This window comes from Paramacrobiotus metropolitanus, unplaced genomic scaffold (genome assembly GCF_019649055.1).
Source record: "Paramacrobiotus metropolitanus isolate TYO unplaced genomic scaffold, Prichtersi_v1.0 Parri_scaffold0000145, whole genome shotgun sequence".
NCBI lineage: Eukaryota > Metazoa > Tardigrada > Eutardigrada > Parachela > Macrobiotidae > Paramacrobiotus > Paramacrobiotus metropolitanus.
Window position 1 is genome coordinate 134,823 of NW_026570365.1, and position 13,308 is coordinate 148,130.

Here is a 13,308-nt window from a genome sequence, read left to right on the forward strand (position 1 = left end):
GACTGAACAGAAAACATTCGTGTATACGCTATCCTGTATATCTTAACACTATTACTCGTATCTGTTCATAACGTATACGCTGAATTATTCAAAAACAAATCAAGAATAGTGTGTAAATTGAGTTTAGGTTTACATTGCAAATTCTGGAATACTACTATTATCCGGAATATTGCATCTTACAATTATCCGGGTTTTCTAAACGTCGAGCTAACTAAAATGCCTAGCGTTTTTGTTTTTTTGGCCTTATGAACACCTTCCGACAATTTTGCATAGGTCAGTACAGACTGGTATTCGTATGTTCCTACAAAAGGAACCGACCGCAGTTACTGCCGGGTTGGACTCTGCTATAGGACCAGCGTGACCCCACCTTCGTTTTCGTAACAAACCGATAGCAGGAACTGCCAGACTACTTTATAGGTCACCAGGTTGACGTCACCCCAAATTCCGTAACGAGCATCTGTTTGTGCGGCTTTACTGAATTACAGAACAAACTTCAGAATATGGACTAAGTCGGTCACGTATACATGGGTGCCGCATCATATTATCGGTAGTACCATGGGCTCTTACGACGGATAACTGAATTCATAAGAAATGTTCCTTTCCAGACAAAGTAATATCGGAATGGGTTTCTAACAAATACGAAACTTTTTAAAGCAAATATGCAGGGAGCATTTATCTAAAATACTATCAAGAACAAAATAATATGCGAGTTAAAAAGTACCCTGTACATATGTGTAACCGCATATATGCATCGTAATGGTTCAAGCGATAAAAACTTGTTCATGAAATCATGGAAGAATGAATTTGAGGGCGCTTCCGCATCAACTTCTTGATTCTTCGGCATCGCCGGCGTCCCCAGTCAAAAAGTTGACCAAACTCTTGCTTGGCTGAATTATGGCAGCCGTGCCGGGTTCATTGCTGCTCCTCGATGTGTCGAGGAGCCGTAAATCAGCCGGTAAGGACTTCGTTTTAACAAGCACGCTCTCTGCCTTTTGGGAAGCGTTCGCATCTATTACTTCAATCTTATCAAAAAGCGCGTCGTCTGCTAGAGATGGAAAATAATCCAGAGTCAGAAAATCTTTATGCGGCAGATTGTGCTCAAGCCCTTTACAGTGCTCTATGAACTTCTCCATCGCTCGCATTTTCAACGAAAACACGCGTTTCCTTCGCTCTACCGCTCTGCGACGGCGACTGGCTTGGTCACTCTCTTCCAGTTCTTCCTCCGAACAAATGCTCAGAATTACCAATATGATCTCGCGCACTTTCTTGACGATGTAGGGATACGACCACGTAAAGGCATCTGTAAAGTTCGGTAACCAGAATGGATGCTCAGCACTGTTAAACTGTCGAATATGGATTTTCCCATTGGCGTAATTCAGAACCGCGGCTTTATTGTTGTACACATCCAAATATTGCGGCGCGGAAAAGATCGAGATTAGGAGCGGATAACTGTCAGCTTGTTTGCTCTTGTAAACCTTAAACCCGGCATTCTGTACTTCGTGACCCCGAATGATTCCCAGTAATTTGTTTCTTCGTAGAAACTCCTCCACTGCGTAATAACTATAGTTGTACGAACAGCCGCGCGCTCTGTTATGCGAATAAAAGTATGGGGCTAATTCATGCCCGAACTCTGGAACAGGATCGGACCATAAGATATCGCACATCAGACCGTCGCTGCTGATCTCCTTAAAACGTTGCAAATTATTCAGATCGTCAACAAGGCGCAGTTCCGGCGAGAGCCCTGCATGGATGCACAGAAACTGTTCATTAATGACCGCGGCCAATGGCAGTGTGTCAAAGGCATTCATACAGGCATCATACACACTTTCAGAGTATTTGACCACACATTCACGCTTGAACGAGAAGTATTCGGTGAGATGACGGCTTTCGTGGTTGCCTCGTAAAAGAAAATGTAAAGTGGGAGAAGAAATCTTGAGTGCAAAGAGATACAGGATGCATTCGATACCAAAACTACCACGATCCACGTAATCACCTAGGAACAAGAAATGCGGTCCGCCGGTTCGGAGAATAGTGAGGAGATCGTAGAACTGTCCATGAATATCGCCCGCGACAGTAATGTCGGAAGGCAGAGTGAGAACGTTGGGCTCAGCACGAAGGATTTCGGACGCATCGTGAATTAGCCGAAGAGCCAATGCTTCGTCCAGTCTGTCTTCCGTAAAGAAGTGGGTTTTGATAAGGTCCGGGTTGGGAACCGCCGCATCACCATAGACTTCTGGAATGGTTAGTTTCTTTCCCGTTGGATGGATACTTTCTGCCAACAACGTTGTTAATCGCGTAAAAGATAGGGTTGCGTCACTTTTTGAAAAAGTTTTCGACTGTTGAATTACTTAGGGAATTTCAAGATCAGGAAATATTTAGCATTACGTTGCGCACAACGGTTTTTAATAGAGATCCACTACAACAGCAGCGCAAGACCAGCTTTGTGTGCTGTAAAAGATGTTAGCGGTAATGACTAATATTTCGTGTTATTTTACCTGGGCATATTCTATTCAGCAGCAGCTATCTTTTGGCGAAAAACGCTGTTGAATACAAATGTATTTTTTGATTACTTTTTTAGAGCCGTCAGACGCACATCCTCCCAACAATGTTTATTAAAGACACTCGTTTTAATAATATGCTGGTACATGCATATGGCAGAGACAGATCATACAGTATTCGTGAGATACAGTATTTGGGTACGTACACTTTAATGTATTCGGTTGGGTTTTTGTTTGGGTGGTGCTCCCTATTTGCAAACTGTGCAATGAAAATTCTCTTTTCTTTTTTAAAAGCAGTCTTCTCAAACCGACGAAACGGAATTATACAAGCGAAAGGCTACTTAAACAAAAACTATAGCCATTACCAAAAAACGATTCCTTATGAGAAGTAATAGTGCTTGTAGGACAAAATCTTGTTGGAAGTGACAACTATTTTATAACTTCTTTCTAGATCTGGCTTCATTTCTGTCTTTAAGCGCGAGCCTGCAGCGATGCACTTTTTTAAATAATGTTTTATTAACTATCAAACTGCACACCTAGCGACTTTCGGAAATGCGGCGGCACATGGTTCCGAACTCGGTATCATGTGCCGGAGGTTTTTGTACTCGTACATGCACAAAAACTGTCGCTTTGCCCGTTTCCTCACAGTTTTATTTGCGTTATTCTGCAGCTGTATAGCCCAGTCTTTTGTGTGATTGGCGTGAAAACAGGTTATACGCGCAACTTCCGGTTGAAAAGCTATCGGTGCAGCATGGTTCCTAAAGAATTAAGGGAGGTGAACCGGATACATAGCACCAAATGCGTACAGCATGCGAACTTTCCGCTTTTTGGCATTTCCGAAGATCTGCTTCCTTTTTTTGTGATAATCGGTAGCCAAAAGACTTGCATACACTGGCATGAAAACCGTTTGGGAAATAAAATTCAAAAAGTTTAATTACATTAAGGCGAACCAAAAGTCCCACTACAGACCGCCCTGCTTTAAAGTGGGCAAATAATCTGATATTTGTGTCACTTGTATCGAAGATCGCTTTTACACCCAACTAACCAGGGCAGCGTCACCGGCCCCCCTCTCAGAAAAATTTCATTTTTTGCAGGGTTGCAGAGTAACACTAGGGTATGCTTAAAAAAATAGTTTCATCTGCCATGGTCAGTAGGGCGCGGCCAAACAGAATTTAGAAGTTTAAAATTTGCTATGTTATAGCCTATGGCCAATGCATTGCTTCGTACTTTAAGCACATTTACGATTTAATACAAACCACTTCACGTGGTATCGTACGAGGCTTATGTGCGCTAAATGTTCTCGGCTTCCCGTTTCTGAAACGGGCTAGTAGATGACAGTTAATTATTTTTAAGTTTAGAGATAATCTGTAGGTCCTCATTACCTCGGTTTTCGTGCTAGCGGTATGTGATAAAAACTGATAGCGCGAATGGAAATGGAAGTATTTACACAATTACACCTGCTAATCTAGCTCTTACAAAATATTGTTAAGTACCACGTACAGGCCGTTTCAGAAACAAAAACGGTTAACGGGGAATATTGGACTCACATAGGCCTCGTACGATAGCGCATTCAAGTGGTTCGTATTAATTCGTAAATGTGCTTAAAGTACGAAGCAATGCATTGGCCATAGGCTATAACATAGCAAGTTTGTAACTTCTAAATTCTGTTTGGCCACGCCCTGCTGACCATGGCAGATGAAATTATTTTTTTAAGCATACCCTAGTGTTACTCTGCAATCCTGCAAAAAATGAAGTTTTTCTGAGAGGGGGGCCTGTGACGCTAGCCTGGTAAGGATCCAGCATTTTTTGATACTTCAAAAAACTTTTTGAAAGCTGTAAAATTCGTTTTAAAATTTCGAAAAAGAAAGGTGGGATATGTGGTTCGGTGTAGAGGCGATCTTTATACTGAAGCGCCTTTACGTGCGGAACTGGAAGCACACCGGGTTATGATGAGATTTTAGGTGCACTTGAATGCTTTGAATTTGGAATTTTATTTCACCCATGGCTTCCCAACCGGATGTTGCACGCCCAGCCCTGGTTCACGCCAACGTAGACAACTCACCTGATTACAGAGGGTTTAAAAAAACAGAAAAAAATATCTGGGATTGCGCTGAAGTGAAAGTTCTCGTCTTTGCACCCGAATTTGGAATTTGGTACTGTGCTAGGTAACGGGGTATCTTCCGTTTTCTCACAAAGGTGTACCACAAGTCACTCAAAGTGTACACAAGTCTACTCACCAAACCTACTTAAATTTTGCAGGAAAACGCAAAGAACATGAAAACTGGATTTACACCAAAGGTTTTTCACTATTTTTTAGACTTTTAATTATTATTTCCTTAAAAATATTTTATAAATTTTTACAGAAAAAGCAAATAATGAGAACGCGCCACATTATTACTTGTAACGTCATTGAGGAAAATATTCTTATGCTTACCGGTATTTACGTTGAAATCTTAAAAACGGCACTTATCTAGAATTTCTCAATTGTTCTACACTAGCTAACTTAAAATAAACCTAAAGCTCAAACACAATACTAAAATCAGGCTTACTGTTTCCTAGCAAAGGAGGAGTGTCGAAGTGGGTGATTCTGACCAATCGGTGTTTTGTAATGCCTGCATTATCGCTCATGGTAGGCACTTGTTTAGTGTTATGTAAGGTTTATGAAAATTATATTAGAGCCTGAGCCAATAATGTCTGTGAAAACAAAAACAGTTACACAGGACCGTATCGTACATAGACCAGACGGGCAAAATAATGTTATTTACCGTTGTACGAGGACATATTATTTTATCTGCGCTTGCACAAAATAAATGCACGTATGCAGCCGTTTCATAAAGCTTTGCATGCTCTTGCTGGTGCTCCGGGCAAAACAAATGTCGGTGAAATCAATGGCAATAAATGTTTTACTACCATTTAATGATGGTTACCGGCCCGTGCTTTGAAAATCAGTAAGCCTGAAAGTACAGTTCAAGTAATCGAGTATTAAAATCGTACAAGCGCGTTCAGTGTCGTTCACAGGCTTTTTGGACAGCCTAAAACGGTCTTTGAAATATGTTGCATACTTATTTGATCTCTAAATGTCCAATACCGTCAACGCACACCCTTACTGACAGTTATGTCAGTTGATGCCTGCAGCATATAGCTGATTTTATCTCCAGAAATCACGATCGCGAACTCATAATACTATAGCAGTTGTACTACTGTATGGTTTTTGTCGTAAAAATACTATCAAAGCCATAAAGAAACCATTAAACAAAAGCGTATTCACGATAAAAAGCTCGACCAGAAGTTTTATTGGCCAAAGCACAACCTGAAAGACACAGCTGTTGGAGCAACCATGCACACATGCTAAACCACGTACAATTTAGGAGTAAACGGTCGCATACCTATGGGTAGCATTCTGCACGCAGTGTCTGTGATTTTTTGAGCTGCGCTGGCGACAGCACTTGCACGAACCGGATATTTTGACTTCGTCGTACCGTGTAACACTTTAATGCGCCCATGCGTATGGGAATATGCGACCATAAAATATATTAGTCCTACATTGTACTACTAAAATGTAATTCAGGTGGATGTCGGCGACAACCGTGTCTGTATTGGTCGAAACCATTAACATGGTTGAAACAAAAACTGCTAACAATTTAAAAGATGGTAAACAACTTAGATTACCAAAACTGACTTTAGATTCAGGTCTAGTCTAATAGTTTAACGTCCGCACACATTCATGGAAAGAGCGCAGTTCGAGGCCGCAGACACTCACAACAACAACAATTCTCCAGGATACGCAGTATTTCAGATCAAGTTTTTCACGAGAATACAGCAGTGTATTTTAACACCACAACTCAATAGACCCCTCCTTTACAATGCATTTGTTGGCAAAATCTCAGGTTCCTGAATTTTGTTCGCCATGTCTTTAAACGTACCATTGCGGGTAATCTCCATGAGCGGACAGTTGACCTATTATGTGAATCTGAAAATCACAGTGCGAGTGCACTGGACACTATCTCTAGTTCGGTGACTCAGTCACAAAGGTTGGATGGAGGGGGGGGGGGGATCCGGTAGTGTGTATCCGGTCAGTAGTGGCAGCTTGGTCACTCGTTCGCCTAACGGGCTATGTGCACTGTAAAGTAGTGGTGGTTTGGTCACTCGTTCATTTTGAGAGGCTTGTGCGCATGTGCACAGGACGTGTTATGCTTGTCACTACCGCTCGCCGGTCGCCGCAGTGCACCTTTACGAGTGCTTTTAACCGCGAACAAATTTTAAACATTTACTGCGAGCAGTCCTTTCTATAGTGTCGAAGTTTTACCTGTTCTAAGAAATAATATGAGTTCATTGTACGTATGGACATGTGGCGTCTGTCTTCCGAATGGACATTTGCCGTATGTTCCTTGCCCTGTGATGGTTGCTGCGATTTACATAAAATTTGTTGATCCCTTAATAACAATTTTACATGACAGTTCATGTTCACATTCAAATTCTGCATTTGCCAACGACCTTAAAAGGATTGTAATGAAAGGTCAGCCGCCTGAACGATAGTTATGACCAAATGAAGATTTTAATTTTTTTTTTTAAAGTTAATAGTTTCTAGTTAGATCATGCTAAATTATTGAGTTCCCGTTCTACGCAACCGCACTTTGAAAATTTTCAAGGTCACCTTAAGATTAATCGTTCTACCGGAACCGGAACCGGTGAGAGGGGCTGGGAGCTTTGTTTTTAAATCAAAATGCTTGTGAACGGTTTCTAGCAGTACAGAATCGACTGGCGTTTTCAGTTTTTTTTTTATTTCTCTATAGTTTTTCTGCTACTGTAGCAGTTACTGGGTTGTCGTAATATAGATCTTGTTCCTTGATATTTGTTTCTTACCTGTTCCTTACCTGTGTATCAACAGCCACCTGCTCAAATACCAACTAGTTGAATTTCGTGAAGTTATTACCCGAAGGCTGAAACAACCGCGCCCGGATTTATTTAGCAGTCGCTGTCATTGGCCGGTGCCAATGGCTTGGAAGTCGGAAGTATCAAGTGAAATCGTAAATACTCGAATTCACATCGGCACCGATGAAGATGACAACAAATAACAAGTGAACAGATGACAACAGCAATAACAGATGACAACAACAAGTGAATGACGCGTGATGGAACCCCAACAAGGCCAAAGTTTCGAAATAACAGCTTCTTTATCATTGGCAAGGGCAGCAAAATATTGCGACAGGTTTCCTGTTTTTCGCCACGTAGTGCTGTTACTGCCTTTTGTACGGCCATCTCATATCCTGCATTGGCAAGCTCACATGTTCACCATTACATATTTGTAACTGTTCTGGTATGTGACTTAAAATGAGCACACTTTATGGTTGTCGCAAATTATTATAACATTAAATCAAATTTTTAATTTATGTCTTGGTGGACCGAATACAGTTCAAGTGCTTCTTGGCAGGCGCTCCATAGGATTTAGTCAGAGATGCTTGGTATAACACAACCAGAAAACCTAATTATCTCACACAACATTGCGATTTACCATGAATTACCGTGTACATGAAGGCAGCGGTCAAGCAGGTGTACAAATGGCTCTGCAACTTCAGAGAAAAAAATATATTTGCAACAACAAGGAGGCGGATGAAATGATGGAAATCATTTGACTAATCCTAAATGTCATCACAAGCAGTACTGTAAACGATGTTACCATAAAGAACGGTTAATGGCTGTGCTGTTATGGACTTTTTCCTAGAAACCAGTTGTCTCTTGACTGCATTACGTATCGTGGACGAGATCTTTGGGCCAAGCGATGTGCTAATGCTGAAATATGGTGCTGTTTGAAGCGCCCTAAAGTTTCCAAGATGGTGGCGCGATGCTTCGGATTCGATCGCAGCATCGCTGTGGATGCGCTAGGTTGGATTTTTGCGGAATATTTTGCGCGGGCAAAGTGCACCGGATCTTTCGGCATACCAAAATCTTCCGTCTGGTAGCGGGAAAGGAATGCCGTCGGCGGTACTGTCCGCTGCTGCTGAAGATAGTGTACCCGCGGCCACGGCGTCACCTGATTATTAGACTGGTCGGAGTATGTCGACGTAGCCAGAATCCAGAGAGACACATTAACGGCCAACATAGTCGCAGCGCTAACCGCAACGACCGCGATTAGAACGCGATTTACAACCGACAGTTTGCAGTTCATCATTTCTGTGTGATTAGTCATAACAAAAAATGGAAAAATTTACCAATTACGAAGGGATTCTGGGATGGATTCGGCCGACAAGCAAAACATAGCTGCCTGAGGTAAATATTCCTTTCTGCATGCTTAAAAACTCTGAAAATGGTTGGCGACCATTTTATCCGTTCCTTTTTAACTAACCGAATTCGTATCCGGTTTCTGTATCTGGTAAGCTTGTGCGTCATAATTAAGTTATCGTGATAAATCTTTTGCCCGATCGCAGATATAATGTCCGTACCTCTGAGATTCCATAAAACTGCTATTTTGTGACAGAGTTAGACCTTGGTGGACTGATGCCGATGTTGCACGAAGATGTTAAGCTATTTTCCCGTCCTGAAAACTACTAAACAGGATGCGCCTCTGAAGCGGAAATAGACAAGGAGGGACTGACCCCAAGTGGCCTGCTCCCGGCTTTAGTTCCGGACGTATCAGACGACTTTCAGTGGCCACCCGCTGGCTCGGTAGTGCAAAGCGGTCTCAACATGCACTGTAGCGACAGAATTTGAATAAGAATAAAACGTGCACGAGGAAACATGTGTATGGCTGTGCATACTTTGCTCGTGCACGCGCTCTCGCATTCGCGAGGGCGCACATAGTGCAGATGCTGTTTTCAGTTACAGATATCCGCGGTGCAAACCGACGTAGCCGCAACAGTAGCAGGGCAAGTCGGTTTCGACTGTGGAATTTGTCGATTGCTTCTGTAGTCAAAGCTTCAAGAATGGCGAAACCCTGGCACATTCTAAGCAAAATTTAGCATTGGATTAAATAATGACCATGACAACATAAGTTAGGCCACTTAGGACAATCCGGGTACGGACATCAATGCATCACAACCATGCAGCAGTTATAAAAGAATGTGACGCGCTGCCAGAGATTTACGTGAATCAAAATTTACGCGTACATGGAATTGGTGAAAGGCGATTTGCTGTATCACTGAATGCGGTATCTTCACTAAATAGCCCAATATGGGAGTTTCGGAATGACTGGTTCGGCCCGGATCATGTTCAATAAACAAGTTTATTAGGTACGGGTATAAGCACCCCAGATGCCTTTTAAATTTCCATCCGCATGCGCATGCGGAAGTTGTCGGCGCAAAGATCCCGGTACCAATTATTTCTTCGTGCTTGTACAACTAGGCGCAAGAGTGTTTCCTTATACTGTGCACGTAATCAACCTGAATTACGGCCAATATCCCGTGCGTTATTGCAGGGCGTGACTTAGTACGGCTTGTTTGATCGAATTTAGAGCAAATTAGGCAAACTGGTCAACGAAACAAGTGGCATCTTAGTAACCGGTATGCGTAAATCCACAAAATTTAAGATAACTCCCGCAGGTTACTGTCACTGCAATGGAAGCGTAAATGAAACGCAGCAGAACTGCCTTAGTGAAAAACTTGATTATATTATATGGTATAAAAATTAGAACGTGCGAGACAAATACGACGAAAATTTTTTAGTGTTTTCGTCTTCAGGTCGGTGGACGGTTTTGCTGGTTAACAGAGTTTCCTCTACTTCAAAACGCCCTTTCCGCCAGTTTATGGTTCTTACGTCGAAAATAAATTAATAGGTAACTAAAACTGTGTTCGTAAAAAATTCACGTTTGTTTACAAAACATAACCCGGCCGCGCCAAGTATCAAAGAAAACCGCACTATGCTTTTCGAGAGCGATAATTTAAAAGACATGATTTCGAAACTGTATTATTTTAATGATTTTTCTCTGCACAAAGAACTACCCAAGATTTATGCGTGCAACACGCGATGTTCATCAGGATTATCGGCTTTTCGGCTCTTATTGTTAGATAAACGCATTGTGCTATCCGTGTTACGCGGTCATTAATTCTCGTAAGGAAAGGGAAAGGTCATCGACACAGTTTTGGTGGCGATCGTTGTACTCTTTATACATTACTTGTGTCGTAGACTTGTAGTCCCACTCGAGCTCCGCTAATCGTTGGTTACACGTTTTAAAGGTGTTGTCCACACAGTGGCTACGCACCCTTTCACTTTTTTTTACTTCGTACACAACCTTCTGCGCTACCTTTCTTTCGTTAGACTACCTTTGACACTATCTTGCACTCGGTGCATTACCACGTTTATTTTAATTAAAATATTTATTCATACTTATTCATACATAAAATACTATTCATACAATCTTACAGTTCAAAACGTAATTTTTCAGGGTTTTTATGGATAAATCAACCCGTGGTTAGTTTAAATCACGCTTAGTCGTAAAAAAATTTTATTTTTCCATGGGTGTGCCTTCAGAATTTTGATTTTTTACAGCTTTGGTCAGAAGACATTTCCACAGGTTGTTAAGTACAGAAAATGGGGTAAGTACCGTAATATAATGAGGTTCTTTAGATACCGGTAGGCTGGTACAGTGGTTCTGTGGTACAACCTACAGTACATTCCTACGAGTAAACAAATGGTTGCCACTTTCCGTCCAAGAGGGTATTGCCAAGGGCGAAGCGCGAGCTATATCTTGTAAACATGTTACTTATGTATTACTACAGAAAAGCGAAAACTGATTCCCGTCCCATGGATTCCAACTGCATATGTATATTGGAATAGAATTATTCAGATGTGTAGTGTATGTAAGTACTCGTACAAAGGTTGTACGAGTATCTCGTGAAATGGATAATGGCTTATGGCTAATGTTCCGTAGTAACGGTATTGTTGTTGTCCGTTATTGTTGCCATGATTGTCTGGTGTTTAGTTGGTTGTTTGCTGCTGTCCCGAGCGGACATAATAAAGGATTATGCCGTTCTTTCAATACATGACAACATGTAATCTCACGATTAGTAAAAGTCTTATTAACGTTTACTGCAGTAAGTCCTTTTAACGAGGGAGATACCCGAACACGTCCGCGTCAGATCAGCGTACACTTAGTAACATTAGAATCCCTAGAAATTCAGCTATTTTCTTCGATAATCAAAACACCCCCAGATAAAAAACTCGAGTTTAGGGATCTCTGAGAAGCTAACACAGATATGATGGCTGACTTCCATCGAAACGTCAGCAGACGCCACACAGAGCTATACGGCGCCTCTGTACGGATGCGAGATTGCGCAACCGTCTTTCAGCGAGAAGTTAAATAGCGCTTTATCGATAGCCATCGCAGTTTTTTAACTCATTAAGCGCAACAGCATCGAATGACTGCATAGAGATCAATGCAACCGCGGATGCTGATGCGCGCGATAGGGCAAAATAGGTGAAACAGCCGTCAACAAAATTAGTACAGAATCAACGGATTGCAGCCAGACTATGCGTGAAGCATGGCGTATCTAGGCTGGACACTGCGTATGGCGCCTGCTGACGTTTCGATGGAAGTCAGCCATCATATCTGTGTTAGCTTCTCAGAGATCCCTAAACTCGAGTTCTTTATCTGGGGGTGTTTTGATTATCGAAGAAAATAACTGAATTTCTAAGGATTCTAATGTTACCAAGTGTATGCTGATCTGACGCGGACGTGTTCGGGAATCTCCCTCGTAAGCTCTTTGATAACTGCGACGTATACTTAAGGTGGCGGAGCGGATAGGTTTCCGAGACAACGAGCAAGTTTTACCGCGTACCCGGCGCAGGGGGCCGCGGCGAATGCCATTACGGTCACTCCAACCGTGTCCAAAAAAAACGGAAACACACATCGGCGACATGATTGAATGAAGTGAATTAATGCAGAATACCATGCAAAAGCCCTGTTTTTAATGAAATCAGGTTTTATTGGCAGTTGTAACTTGTCACTGACTGCCCCACTTTTACCAATAAAAACAAACTCAACAGAAACCGACGATGAATGCATCCGCGGCATTCCGTGTCTCTCAGTGCTGGCATTGCCTCCCAATAAATCATGACAGATGTTGCATAAACCATCCACGACCTTAACAATGCAGTCCCTAAAATATTTTCCCTGCCCCAGATCCACATTCACAGCTGCTACCAGGATTACTCAATTAAATTAATTTATTTTGAATTTCTGACTGCTTGAATCACAAAACGCCAGTCATCGGTATTGCTAGCATAAACGAGCTGGTGTGCACAGTGCAGCACGCATATCGGCTTTAGGCCATACTGCCTACCGGTGTCGCACAACCGGAAATAGTTTTTTACTAGTACTCTGTTGACTGCGATTTTGGCAGTCAAATCAGTTCAATTTTCTGTTTAAATATGGATTTTATTTTGTTCTTTTCCCGAGATGGTTGTGGTTCTCCGTGGTTTATAGCTGAGTATTGTCGCGCACGGACAATCTGTATGAGCACCATAACCGGGCATAACATGCAGGCTGACGCAACGAGGGCTCCGCGATTTCCTCCTTTGTATCCAGCTTTGTTCAATCATTTCAAAACTTGTAAGTTGAAAATCAAAAATTCTGCAGTCAAGCGCGCATACCGCTTCCTTTCAGTTCATCCAGATTGTGTGACTGAAGCAGAACCAGAAGCTGCTGTTGCTTACCATTACTTCCGAGCTAATAATTATTAGGAAGGCCGAAGGCCTAAAAACCACTCTGCTGCAAAAACACAAACGGAAGCGCTACCTCAGAAAAAGCAAGCTCCGTAACGTGTACTAAGTTGTACAGACCAGGGACTGAAATAGTGAAAAATCAATGATGGACGCC

The 13,308-nt window shown here is 42.1% G+C and overlaps 1 protein-coding gene across 1 annotated transcript; it reads right to left on the minus strand.

Annotated features, from left to right (window-relative positions):
• Positions 1–537: 537 nt before the first annotated feature.
• On the minus strand, positions 538–5,288 carry LOC129599407 (protein phosphatase 3 catalytic subunit alpha-like). Its single transcript, XM_055497627.1, has 2 exons — positions 5,048–5,288; positions 538–2,272 (listed from the first exon to the last, which is right to left on the minus strand). Exons 1-2 carry the CDS (start codon positions 5,124–5,126, stop codon positions 822–824), a joined length of 1,530 nt encoding a protein of 509 aa, XP_055353602.1. The 5' UTR covers positions 5,127–5,288; the 3' UTR covers positions 538–821.
• Positions 5,289–13,308: the final 8,020 nt, after the last annotated feature.